Here is a 13,496-nt window from a genome sequence, read left to right on the forward strand (position 1 = left end):
TAAAAAACACCAATGCATCAATACCTCACTAGAGAATGATATAATCTTGACAAAAAGAACACTCTTCTGGATACTTTGTTGCTTAGGGATTTGTCAGGAACGTTGTGCATCATTCTGACATCACATACTAGAGACAAGCTAATTAATTTTAACACAATGTATGTGGCTTTGGTGCATGGAAAACAAATCTTCCAAAGATGATGTCTTGTTAAGATCCCACTTAGTTCAGCATTAAAAAATGACTAAACAAAACTAATAAACTTAATGGTATAAATAGCACAGCAAACATTTGTCAAAACAAATAAGTTTCAATTGCAACTTTAATTTCTAGCTTACTTGCTCCATCCAGGGTAATAGTAACCAGTCTACTGACTGTTTAACAGAAGCAGTATGCATGCATTTAATTACTGCCACACAACACTGACAAAGAAAAATGCACTCTATTTCATACTCTAAATTTGGCAAAAAAAACAATATCTTTTGTGGGACACAATTCATGTTCAACTTTGGCTTAACTATCAATACTTCCCAATGAATTTCTGTGCTGAATTAATGTAAATCTACAGAAGCAAAACTAAAAATAAGCATCCTTGTGGCCTTAAAAGGATCATGATAGTAAGTTTTTAATTGCAAGATCAGTATGATTGCTTTAAAGAAATGATTATGTAATTCTTTAATGGTAAGCTTCAGTGAATTAACTTTAAAGTCAAAGTCAGAACAAGTTGCCGCAACAGCTTTATTTATTTTTTTTACCATATTTCAATACAGATCAGAGAAATATGAACATGGTGAAATAATACAAAAAGCATACTGAAAATAGTCAAAGCATGCTGCGTGAAAATATTAAATTGGGACTGATACCTCATGAAAGTACTGTGACAAGAGCCCACGTGGTTGTATGACTGACCAGTCACTTCTCAGCTTAAAATTATTCATAAGTAGCCATCACTTAAACAGTTGCGCTCAGAGCAAACCAGAGACGAGGGAAATGCTGAAAAATGCTGGACTAAATGACAGCTATGATGCATTTTTTAAACTAACTTCGATTCAGTTATCTAAACAAGTTACAGTTCCCTGCATCAGTCCATTAGTTATTACAAAGCCACTAAAAGTGTTTACTAGTCCAAAGAGAGCTTGAAAAACCCAAAGCTGAATAAATTTATTTGAACTATGGAATCCACCAAATGTGTGTGTAGGACAGAGCTAGTTCTGATTAACTGTGGAGTCAAACACTACATTATCCCATCCTCCCCATCCCCAGAAAAACATGGTATATTAGGATTATCAGAATCTGAGAGAAGCTTCAATATACAGTATACTTTTTTTAAAAAGAAAGCAAAAAAAATTAAATTATCCCTATGGTATTGGTGACACGTAATGTTTTTTCATCCCCTCCCCATCTATCCTGATGACACCAACTCTTACTGGAATGAAGTTCCAGACACGTAGCTCTTTGGCAACTCATTAAGATGCCATGTGTATATGTTTAGCCCTGGGTCAAAAAGTTGCAACCATGGACAGCAACACAGTAAGCTTAACCCAACCCTGAACAGACATCAACAGGTTCATTTTCCAGTAGTGGATAGTGAATGACAATCACAAGTGGAAACCCTGACCGAGTTTCACTGTTCCTATTCCAGGGCACAAAGGCAAATTGTTGTGGCCCAACTGCTGTTGCAGCCAAGGTCAGCTCAGCTAATATTGAATAAACCATAAATCAACCCTCGGATCTTCTGGCCTGTATGGTTTATTGCTACACCTGATGGTGCATTTACCCACAAGGCCACTGGGGAAAGCTAAAAATGCCAATTTGAAATAGCCAGAAGATTCAATGATTGAACCATACTTCAAAAAAAATCTTGGTAGAGCTGCATGAATTTAAATATGAAATTGTTCTTGAAAATATTTGTCTACTAGCTCAGGATAATATAAGCAACAGTCTACAGACATGATATGGCAGTTGCTAAACATCAAATCAGGAAACAAAAATGTAATTTTAACACTAAAAACAAATTCCATACCACTTTTCTATATAGTGTACCCCTTAAAGAGTTTTTAAAAAATATGAAAGCTGGGATGTACTGCAGATACATAAAACAGTCACATTATGAACATTACAATACAAACAAGCTTAATTTCTTTAGAAAACAATTAAGTGTTAAAGATGGACAAGTTCAATGACAAAAAGCAGGGTACATCTTTATATGGTCATCCTATAACCTTTTTAGTGCATCATCAATGTCAGGAATCATTTCCTTCAGTTGATTCCATTGGTCCGGTAATAAAGAGATTCCTAAATTTGGGTGGGAGGTGGAAAGAAGAAAAAAAAGTAACAAATGGGAATCGAAGCTTACCAACAGTTATAAAACATATTATGGAATTGTTGAGATCTTATCTCCTCACAGGGTACAGTCCCACAAAACCACTCACTCTACAGTAACTTGTTTGAAGTGACATTATTTATACGTGAACAGTAGGCAATGCCAGGCTTTTTGAAAGGTACCATACCAGAGTCAGATTGTATCTTTAACTGAAATTTAACTTGGACATTTCCCCCCCAGGGCTGTTGAATAATCATTCGTAATGTTAATAGTTATTTACTGTAATACCTATTAGTCAGCACAGCTCAACTACTTACTAAAGTGATCGGAGTTATCAGGGAGCACAACTCGTTCTTCTTTTTCCACCCTCCTATGAATTCCATTTTGTCTAACTAAGGGAAAGGAACACCTCGCATTTGGGTAACAGAATTATAAACAGGTTTTCTACAAAGCTCCCTCCCCACTCCAAATGGGCAACTGTTGGAAAAAGCGCATCCAACCATGCAATGAAGCATATATATCAATACAATACATCATATAAAGGATAGCAATAACCACCATAAAGAATACAGGAAAGTTAAAATTTCAGATGCATCTCCTTCATCAGAATCTGGAATACAGCCAGTAGGTTATATAGTCTTTTATGTACTTCCTTTAAGATTGGCAATTTTTGGTTACATCCCAGTAAGGATGGCCAGGACCATGCTATTCACAGTGGGCACCATAGGATCAATCATAAGATCATAAGAAATAGGAGTAGGTCATTTGGCCCTTCGAGTCTACTTCACCACTCAGTAAGATCATGGTGATCCGATTGTGGCCTTAACGCCACTTTCCTGTCAGAACCCCTAACCCTTCACACCCTTGTAGGTCAAAAATCTAACTCAGTCTTGAATATATTCAATAACCCAACCTCCACTGCTCTCTGGGGAAGAGAATCCCAAAGACTAACAACCCTCAGAAGAAATTCCTCCTCATCTATGTTCTAAATGGGAGGCTCCTTACTTTTAAAGTGTGCCCCCTAGTTCTAGATGCCCCCACAAAGGGAATCATTCTCTCAGTATCCACCCTGCTAAGTCTCCTCAGAATATTATACATCTCAACTTTCATTCTTCTAAACTCCAATGAGTTATAGGCCCAGCCTGCTCAAAACGTTCCTCATAAGGCAAATCCCTCTACCCAGTAATCAGCCTTCTGAACCTTCTGCGAACCGCTCCCAATGCAAGTATATGCTTCCTTAAGGAAGCCAAAACTGCACACAGTACTCAGGTGTGGTCTCACCAATGCCCTGTACAGTTATCTGCCAACCTTCTTGCAATAAAGGCAATTGGTTTTGAGTGGAGAAGATTCACCATGGTTTTACATTTATTTAGCCTTGGGCAGTACTTAAAATGTTTTAAATACAACAAGACACCTTACTTTAGTAACTGGTGCCTAGGGGTTAGAAGTCAAGTGATTAGCAAAAAAACCCGAGGTGACACAAGGAAAAACTTTTTTTTAATAGAACGAGCAGTTAGGATGCACAAGCTGATAGGGTGGTGGATAGATTTAATAGTCGCTTTCAAAAGGGAGCTGGGATAAATACTTGAAGGAGGAAAAACCCGTAGGAATATAGGAACAGAGTGGAGTACAAGTGACTTGACTGCTCTACAAAAGAGCTGAAGCAGCAGATCAAATGGTCACTATACCATTCTATGATAAGACCTGCGACTTGAAGTTATTTTTTTCTTGAGTTTGTGGTTTGTCACTGGACAGAGCCAATATAAGGAAATGGTTGGTTTTAGTGCCAACAAAAACTTGGGATCCAAAAAAGCCTTGTACAATGCAGTTCTGTTGAAGGGTCATGAGGACTCGAAACGTCAACTGTGCTCTTCTCCGCCGATGCTGCCAGACCTGCTGAGTTTTTCCAGGTATTTCTGTTTCTGTTTTGTACATGCTGTTCATTGCAAGATTCCACTATAGGCACTATTAGAACCAACAGACCAGTCCAGAGTGGCAGTGTTATTATTTCAGATGTTTCGTCACTAATGCTCCAGGATTTTATATTTCCAAACCCAGAGAAATGAAATATTGCTACACAGCAACCAAGCAGCCCATCAATCTGGGTCGACTTTTTTTAAGCCACCTCACCCAATAAAACAAGGTCTTATTCAATTTGCACCCTCAATCCTGTCTTCCCAACATATATCTAATAATCCCAATATATTACCTTTCTTTCCAGGCTTCATTTCACCATCTTGGTTCATCCAGTATTCTCTGACATCAATTAGAACTTTGCCTTTGAATTCGCGCACGCTAACATATCTCATCTTGCCAATCTGTCAATAAATATTGTGACGAAAGTCCATTTCGTTAGTATGCTACAAAACAATGAAGTCAATATATAAGTGAATGTACACACTGAGAATTTGGATTCCATAGGTGCAACAGAGATTAGAAGAGGTTTAGAAGATGATTTAGAAGGGAGACGGTGGCTTAGTGATAAAGTCAATGGACTAGTAATCCAGAGGCTCAGGCTAATGGCTCTGGGACACAGGTTCAAATCCCATCACGGTAGCTGGTGGAATTTAAATTCAATTAATAAATCAGGAATGGAGGAAAGCTAGTCTCGGTAATGGTGATCATAAAACTATCACCAATTGTCGTGAAAACCCATCTGGTTCACTAACACACTTACCGAGTCTGGTCTACATGTGACTCAAGACCCACCACAGCAATGTGGTTGACTCTTAACTGCCTTCTGCAATAGTCCAGTAAGCCACATCAAGGGCAATTAGGAAAGAGCAACAAATGCTGGCCTTGCCAGTGGCACCCACATCCCATGGAAAACTTAAAAAAAACGTTTTGGTTGTAGGTAGAAGTCCTTCTATCTTACTCCTGGTGCCTTGTATCGGATGAATGAAAACTGTTACACCTAGAACATCTGGAACTTTAATGTTAACTTTAATTTTTAAAAGGGAGACTGTGGGCCCTGACAATTGAGTCGCTATCCTGATAGTACTCGGGAGCTAAGATGGAGATTTTCCTCAGCAATTGTATTTGTAGGAAAGCCACCATCAGAATTTTTGTCAATTAGTGAAACTGTCCATTTCTTTGGGTTATCTGATTGTTTGTGTGGACAGTGACATTCGTCTGCAGTTGTTAACACGTCTGCATTGGAGAATCTGCTTGGGTGGGAGTCCAGAAAATTTCTGGAGATTTGCCTGGGAAATTTTTGTGCCTTTGAACAGTCAGAGTTTCATCTCCTTGCCTGTTTTTGGATATACCGGACTCAGCTTACATGTGAGCCCACAATCAATATAATCCCAATGGAATATTCACCACGGATTAATAGCAGGCAGACTTGGAATAAAGGAAGATTTAACTTTACTGCATCCACTGTATAGCATACAATTCATATTAACCGATTTAGCCATTAAAATGACAAAATAAGGTGAAATCTTGTGGCACAGAAAGAGGCCATTCAGCCCATCGAGTCTCTGCCATCTCCCTGCAGAGCAATCCACTCAATCCCACTCCCCCGCTCGTTCCTCGTAGCCCTGCAAGTTTATTTTCTACAAATGCCCATCCAAATTCCTTTAGAAATCATTGTTTTTGCTTCCACCACCCTCATGGGCAGCCAATTCCAGGTTATCACTCATTGATTTTTCATTGCAGTCATTTGGTGATCATTGTTCTTGTTTGTTGATCCCAATGTGGATTGTAACCAAAAAAATGAAATTAATGCCAGCTGCCCAGTTAACACAACTTAGTGAATTTGGTCTGTACCTTCATGTGAATTCCTTGGCCCAGATGAAGCAATTTCAAAATGCGTTACTAATATTGCAAAGCATAATTCAAACTGCTCATTGGGGATATTTTCCATGTTAGAGATTCATTTGGCCAGCTCAGCAAGTTCCATTCCAAACGCAGTGTTGTTATTAACAGCAGTGATTTCTTCTCAACTTACAGTAAAAGATAAAAATGTAATAACCATGGGCGAAAACAAGTTTTTTTTTTTAACAATGTTATGACAGTTAAAGGAACTTGTTTTCTTCCTTTAAAAAACTGAAGCAAATTCAAGTTTTTGTTTTTATTTTGTCTTGCATACCCACTATTTAGCAAGTTCAATTGCCTTCAAGATCAGGATATATTTATGTAAAATTAACTATTATTCTTTACTCAAAAAATAAGGTCAGGGTTCAGGAAATAGAGAACATTCTACTCCAGTCAGTTCAAATCACTAATTTTCAAAATGCTGGCTTACAGGCTAATGACAGAAGAAAAATATTCTTCTGTCATTAGCCTGTTGGTGAAGGCAGGTTCAAGTGAAGCATTTAAAAGAGAATTAGACTGTTATTTGAAAAAAAACAATGTGCAGGGTTACGGGGAGAAGGCAGGAGAATGGAACTGGATGAGTTGCTCATTCGGAAAGCTGGTGCAGACACGATGGGCCAAATGGCCTTGTTCTACACCGTAACAATTCTGTGGTGTTGAAAGGTTTCTTCCGTATTAGTGCAGGTTGGGAGTGAGCAATCCAGTTTATTGAAAGGCAAGAAAGACAACTGTTTACGCCAGCAAGCAAACGTTCAATTACTCTGCACATAGGCCGAATTAATTTCTTTTGGGGGGTGAAAACATTTTATGATTACCACCTATATTATCTGTAAAGATTATACAGGCACTTACCTTCCAATGTCTAAGACACACATCAAACAGACTTCAAACTGCATCATTGTACTACAATGGACATGAAAGAATTATGCATATTCATACATCCATTATCACATTGGATTGAAAACAGCAAATGCACATTGTATCAATAGTGCAGGAAACACTCTAGATTCAATTGGTATGGATGAGTCACAACTGTACCAATCCAGTTACTCAAATATGCAAATAACAATCCTCATGGGTACAAGGTCAAACTAGTTACTATCTTGGTTACCAATACACAAATATCAATAGAGTGAACACCTGCATCTTAAATTGTTTAATAGGGTTAACCACTCCCCCACAATGATTCCTAAACTTTAAAAAAAATCAAGCCAATATTGAAAAATCAAGTCAATATTGGGACTCCACATTTTAAAATGATGTCCACAATCAAACTCCCAACTATATAGGTGGCAATCTTAGCAGAACAGTAGGGATGTAAAAATGCTTTAAATTACTTAGAAACAAAGGTCTATTTCCTAAAAAAAAATGACCTGGATAAAACCCAGTTCTTCACCTGGAGTACTCTAACAGATTTTTGTCTCATCATGACAGTGCCCCCAAGGTAACTATTAGCCAACTTCTGGGCAGTCACCTCATAACCAGCTTCAGGAGCCAACAGAAAAATACTCCCTCTCCCTCCCCACCCATCCCAAACCTGGTTAAAATGAATTGAAACATCAATAAACTACAGCATATAGAGTACGCCAGTCAACAATTTATTTTGGGTCTCTTAAATAGAACTCCTCCAACAAACCAGTATTTAGGATAAACCATATATACTGAATGCTTTAATTGTTCAAAGAAAAAGCTAGCAGTATCACAATTGTACACCTGTGAATAATGCTGCGACAGAGCCAACACACCTGAAATAGGTTGTCATCTTTGTCACTCTTAGTGCATTTTGCACCCCCAGAACTCTCTCCACTCTTTTGCTTTTTTACTTGTTTCTCTACTGGAGTTGGCTTCTTTCTCTTAACCTGTAAAAGAAACCAAGAAATGCATTACAGAAATTAACTCTTCATAAACATTATGGAAGAGAAAGGGAGGGGAACAGAGGAGAGAGCAAAACACACAAGTAGTAGTTTTCATGTTGCTTAAATTTTCTATTTCAGGTTCACTTAAGAGTTTTATCAAACCTTAAAATTATCAGCCAATTATAAAATAGTATTTACTGCACTAATTCAAGTTTCTGTTACTTTCATTCCCAATCACTGTTAGTGCTAGAATTCCAGACTGAACCAGAATTACTCTCTTCAATTCTTACCAGAATAACTACTGATCTGCAATCTCAGGTCACTCTGAATTCAGTACAGAGTACAGCTAAATTGCCAATTGTACAGAATGAATCTAGGTCAGATGATTATCTAACATCTCATTTTGCAGACAGAAATTAATAACTGGTTTATATACACAGCCATCATGTCGACTGATATTTGCACTATATTTGAATCACATGCTTAATGTACACATGGGAAAAAAACTTTTACTACACCCCTTTACCCTGTATTCAACAGACTACTAGCTCTACCAGGAACAAATAAAACGGGACGTCATTAAGTGGTGTTTCAAAATATACCCTAATCTGCATCATTTTCTAATGTTGTGTTGAGGTCACAGAGGATGCACATTAATCAAAAGTACAGAATACAATTATTAGAAGAGAGAGGAATTAAAGAAGACAGGGCCTAATTTTTCAGTAGGATTAAGGGCAAAACTATCAGCAGTCGCCGTCAATACTCCTCTGAAACTGACAGCAACTTCTGGAGTCTGCACATGCGCATTTAAACATGGAAATCCAGAAGTTGCTACACTTCTCCAGCACTGCTGAGGTCTCCCCAGACTGCAATCAAATTTAAAAAGACTGATCTGACGAGAACTCTGCCTTTTTACACTATTAGTCTTGCTGCGAAAACCCTTGAAAGAATTACACTTGTTGAATAAGGTCTAAGTGGGTGACTGAAAAACTCTGGCCCTTGAAAATTAATTTTATATTTGTGGAATGTAAAATTTCTCTATTGTGTTAAAATTAAAATAACTTTCTCCTAACAGTTTGATATTTCAGCTTCCACCTTAATCCCATATATTGTACCAATCATTTATTTCAATCAGCAAAATGATCAACTAGGAGTCACCGCTTTTATCTTCCTGGTTTGCTGTCGGTGAAAATACTTCAGCATGATTGGCTGGTTATCTTGCTTGATATTACTGTTGCTGGATGCTCGAGAACTCATGGACTTGGTACCAGATCCAAACTGATGTCAGGAAAAGAGAAATTCATACCACAGAAGTAGAGAGGTTTTAGTGGGCAGCTTTCCTTGAGGTCAACAGCGAGAGTGACCACAAAATCAAGGCCATAGCTTTGCTGAAGGTCAGGGGAGGAGGAAAAAACTTTTTGATTACCTCTCCAGAAGCCCATGAAAAGCCATGGGCCCGTGCTTTATTTCAATAAAATCAGCTGGTTGACATACATTTGCAGATGTCAGTTTGGAGCCAAAAGCAATTTTCAAATTTAGTACTGCAGTGAAGAAATTGTAATGGGAATGTCTTATTCAGTAGAAGAGAGCTGTTATGAATTGTAATTATCCCATCTATATTCACAGTGTCAACATTTAATGACTTAGCCGTGATGGCACTTTAAATTCAATAGATAGCTCAGCGCCACTTTCCTAAACCTGTCTGCTATCTAATCATACTGAAACCAAAAATTGAGAACGTTTCTTCTGTTAAGTCATTCAGGTGTTATGTAAATAACCTATCAGCTATATAAAACCACACATATGCTTTTAAAACAACATTCAACATCATATTTTGCCTTACCTTTTGATCAACCTCACTATCTGATTCGCTGTCTGAGCTTGTAGAAACAACTTCCCTTGACTTAGGCATCTAGTGATTTAAAAAAAAAAGTTATTTTAAATTACATTGTCAAAAGGTCAGAAGAACAAATTCATTAAGACAAGAAAAACTCTTCCATATAATACAGGTCATTTGATGGAGACAAGTCTGCTTTCAGTTATGTGTTTAAATAAAGCAGTGCAATACTGTACTTCAGACCTTTATCATACAGGCAGGACAACCACAGGAGTGTAAGACAACTCTGCTACAGAGCCAACACACATTCTTCTCCACACTAGTTTGTCTTCAACAATATCTTGCATTTATGTACCACCTTTAATATAGAAAATTACTAGAGACTTAATCCAAAACTGGAGATGAATGGAGAAACTAAAAGCTTTGGTCAAAGGGATGTTAAGGAAACCTTTAGTCATTTCAATTTGCTACTTCCATTCTTGAATGTTGCCTCTTTCAGGAGATTGCATGGAATATTCAATTAGAAGTGTTACATGGGTTGGGAGAAAAATGGCAGGACACATGAAGGTTGCACCTTGTCTGGATGGGCCAGTCCTTTCCTACATTTTTTTATGTGCTCAAGTGTTAATTTATATTCAAAGTGTGCTTTTGGCTGTCAGCATCTTAACAGCTCAATTAAACAGGGCGGATTATACACAGTTACTGGAACACACGTCAATTTAAAAACAATTGTCATTTTTGTCTCATTTTTCAACTAGTGGGTAAAACATTAATTTCAAAAGTACAATAAGCTCTTTGCTGCTAATCTTTATCCCATTTTCCCAAACTCAACACAGGTCGAAGCAAAAATTTTAATACTGGTATCATGGTATGATACTATGGTGTCTTAAGAAATTTTTCTCCAGGCTACAGAACAGAAAACGCAGGACCCAGAGTGGGTACAATCTCGCTCTCTTCATCCAACCTGCAAGTTTGAGCCCTACAATCTCGCTCTCTTCATCCAACCTGCAAGTTTGAGCCCTGTCTGGTGTTTGACCATCCACATGCCACAAGCAGTGTTTTGAGAATCAACCTTGCAGCTGTTGACTAAAGGAGACCAAGTAGAATCTGTCCATCTATATTTCTGTATCATCGCATCGCAGAATCTGGAAAGTCTCCTACCCAGTCTGAAACCCATCCACACATCTATTAATCGAATCTGTATAGAATGGACTTTAAAACAAAAACTGTTTAATCTATCCTCCCACTTTGTAATGTGTGTGCATGCGAAGTCTTGAATGCATGTGAGAGTCAGAACACTATTATTTTTATTAGATTGGATGTTTAAGTACAAATAATACTACTCTTCTTTTCAAAAACTTACAAGGAAATCTTGTCTTTTACAGGCACAGAACTGAAACAGTTAAACAATCACTGAATTGGCAAGTATATCTTTTGTAAAACAGAACACTGTTGAGGTCAAGCAAGGAGTGGGAAACGAAGGGAGCCATTCCACTCCTCCTCGCCCGATTGTAACAATATGGAGAAAACTTACCAACTACAAAAAAAGGGCAGGAAAAGACCGGTAGTTAAATTAAACCTGTTCCATTCCTGGTGCAAAGAAGCGTCATTATACCATACAGAGAATTTTCTATATTCAATGGCACAGGCTCAATACTTCCATCATCTTTAGATAGGACCATAGTAATTATTTCCCCCTAATCCAAGGTTCTAACATTTGTACAAATTTTTACATTATCTGTGAACTTTCAGACAGCTCCTCCAAAGATTTCATCCAGATAGTTAATAAAGGTTATGAAAGACAGCAGACTAACATCAATCCCTGGCGGAATCCTCTAGTAACCTGTCTTCATACAGAATCATGATCATTAATCATAACCATCTGCCTATTAGAATGCAAAAAAATCCTTTTCCAGCCCAAGATCTGTCCAGCAATCCCACAGAAATCTACCTTATAATATAGACTACAGTGTGGCACATTGGTAAAAGCTTTCACAAAGGCTATAGTTGATTTAGGTGCTTTAGTAATTTGTACAGATGGCCCATTATCCCATAAAACCCAAACAGTATTAAGAACATAATAGAAGCAGGATTCGACTATTCAACCTCTCAAGCTTGCTCTCAATACAATAAAGTTGATATTCTGACTTTATTCCACTTTCCTGTAACTGTGAGCCATATTACACATTATGTAATTACATATTATGCATTTCTTCAGTATACATCCTATGAAAAGTATAGATCAATCAGAAGTGATATGTACAGTTATGTAAAATAATTCTAATTGTAAATGCAGAATTTGTATTCATACTAATGCACAATATTCATTTTCAGAAGTTAATGCACAAGGCTGAATATTCACCTGGGGTACCAAATACTCTTGCACCAGCCTTGATTAGCCTGTATCATGCACACAAATTTCTGGTGGGGCTGGAACCGCAGAGCAACCTTCTGACTCAAATGCCAGTGTATGAAGCCAAGGACAGGAACTCACATGGCTAAGTGAACCACACCGAGGCAGGAAAGCCATGTGACTGGCAGGGACACGCTTCACTTTGGGAGTGATCAGTCATTGTTGGGCAATACACTTAGCTTTTTGCATTGCTCACTAATCGCACTGAAGCATTTAAGCAAAAACTATGCAATGTCTCTAAAACAATACAGACATCCTGATTGCGTTTTTATTAAATTTAAGTGCTAGAACCTCAAAATTTCACTATCAATTTTATAATTCTTGTGAGGAAAGGCTCGCCTGGGGACCGATTAACCAGCCAAAATCATCCAGGGAGCTGCTGCAATTTTACAGAGTTACTTTAACCGAGTTAACCTGATATTTTTTTTAAAGTGATCTGTGATATAAATGACTGGAACAGTGTATTGTTCCTCTCCCTCTGGGCTGCACTGGGAAGGAGGGAGGGAGGGAGCTGCCAAGCTCGACGCTCCACTCTGACTGCGGCTCCCATTTTATTTCCATCCGAAAAGGACACAACGCACTTGGTTCAGGGGCTGCAGCAGCAAGAGGAAGTCCGGCCCCCGCTGCGCTCTGATTGGTGGATCCACCTAGTTACCCAGTCAGCCGCGCTGCCCCATTGGCCGAGCTCAGCCTTCCATTAAAAGGGAGCGCCGGCTTCCTCCTTGATCTGAACAATTAAGAGAAAAAAATGGAACGAGACCCGCCACCGCGGAGAAAAAAAAACCCGGGAAGAGAAAAGCAAAACCTCGAGTCTCCTCCCTACCGACCGGCGATTCACCCATCTTACTGTTGAAAAATACATACATTGACGGAGTAGGGTTCGTGTAACCGGCAGTTAGAGCTCACACGCAGCTTCTCTCCTACTGAATCTCCCCCAACAGACACTGCTCGCGCTATTGCGCTGCTGGAAGCGCGTCACTTCCGCTGCTCGCCTGTGGAATGCTGGGAATTGAAGTCCAACCCACGTGTCCCTGGACCACAAAAGTGCCATTGTGAATGTTCTTTGCTCCCCTCCTTCCAAGGCCAATGCACTAGTTATGACTGGTTTGGGCTAGCACAAGACAACAAGTGACAGCTTGTTTTCCAAGTGGAGAAGATGGACCTCTATGCAAACTGCAATATTGCATTTTATATAGATTATTATTATAAAGACCAATCAACATAATTTGGAAATGTAAGAAGCTATATGACCA

The 13,496-nt window shown here is 38.5% G+C and overlaps 1 protein-coding gene across 1 annotated transcript; it reads right to left on the reverse strand.

Annotated features, from left to right (window-relative positions):
- Nucleotides 1-712: 712 nt before the first annotated feature.
- sub1a (SUB1 regulator of transcription a) lies at nucleotides 713-13,234 on the reverse strand. The gene is made up of 5 exons (XM_078551455.1): nucleotides 13,108-13,234; nucleotides 9,837-9,905; nucleotides 7,883-7,996; nucleotides 4,531-4,639; nucleotides 713-2,293 (listed from the first exon to the last, which is right to left on the reverse strand). Exons 2-5 carry the CDS (start codon nucleotides 9,903-9,905, stop codon nucleotides 2,214-2,216), a joined length of 372 nt encoding a protein of 123 aa, XP_078407581.1. The 5' UTR covers nucleotides 13,108-13,234; the 3' UTR covers nucleotides 713-2,213.
- Between the last annotated feature and the right edge of the window lie 262 nt (nucleotides 13,235-13,496).

The sequence above is a fragment of the Cetorhinus maximus genome, chromosome 1 (assembly GCF_964194155.1).
Source record: "Cetorhinus maximus chromosome 1, sCetMax3.hap1.1, whole genome shotgun sequence".
Classification (NCBI taxonomy): Eukaryota; Metazoa; Chordata; class Chondrichthyes; order Lamniformes; family Cetorhinidae; genus Cetorhinus; species Cetorhinus maximus.

What these genes read in the sequence shown, in the direction of transcription:
- sub1a (XM_078551455.1), bottom strand. Translation starts at nt 9,905, where the DNA reads ATGCCTAAGTCAAGGGAAGTTGTTTCTACAAGCTCAGACAGCGAATCA. An exon ending in ATAGTGAGGTTGATCAAAAG is followed by an intron (nt 7,997 to 9,836) that starts GTAAGGCAAAAT and finishes TTTCTTTTACAG; the next exon opens with GTTAAGAGAAAGAAGCCAAC. An exon ending in AAGATGACAACCTATTTCAG is followed by an intron (nt 4,640 to 7,882) that starts GTGTGTTGGCTC and finishes ATTTATTGACAG; the next exon opens with ATTGGCAAGATGAGATATGT.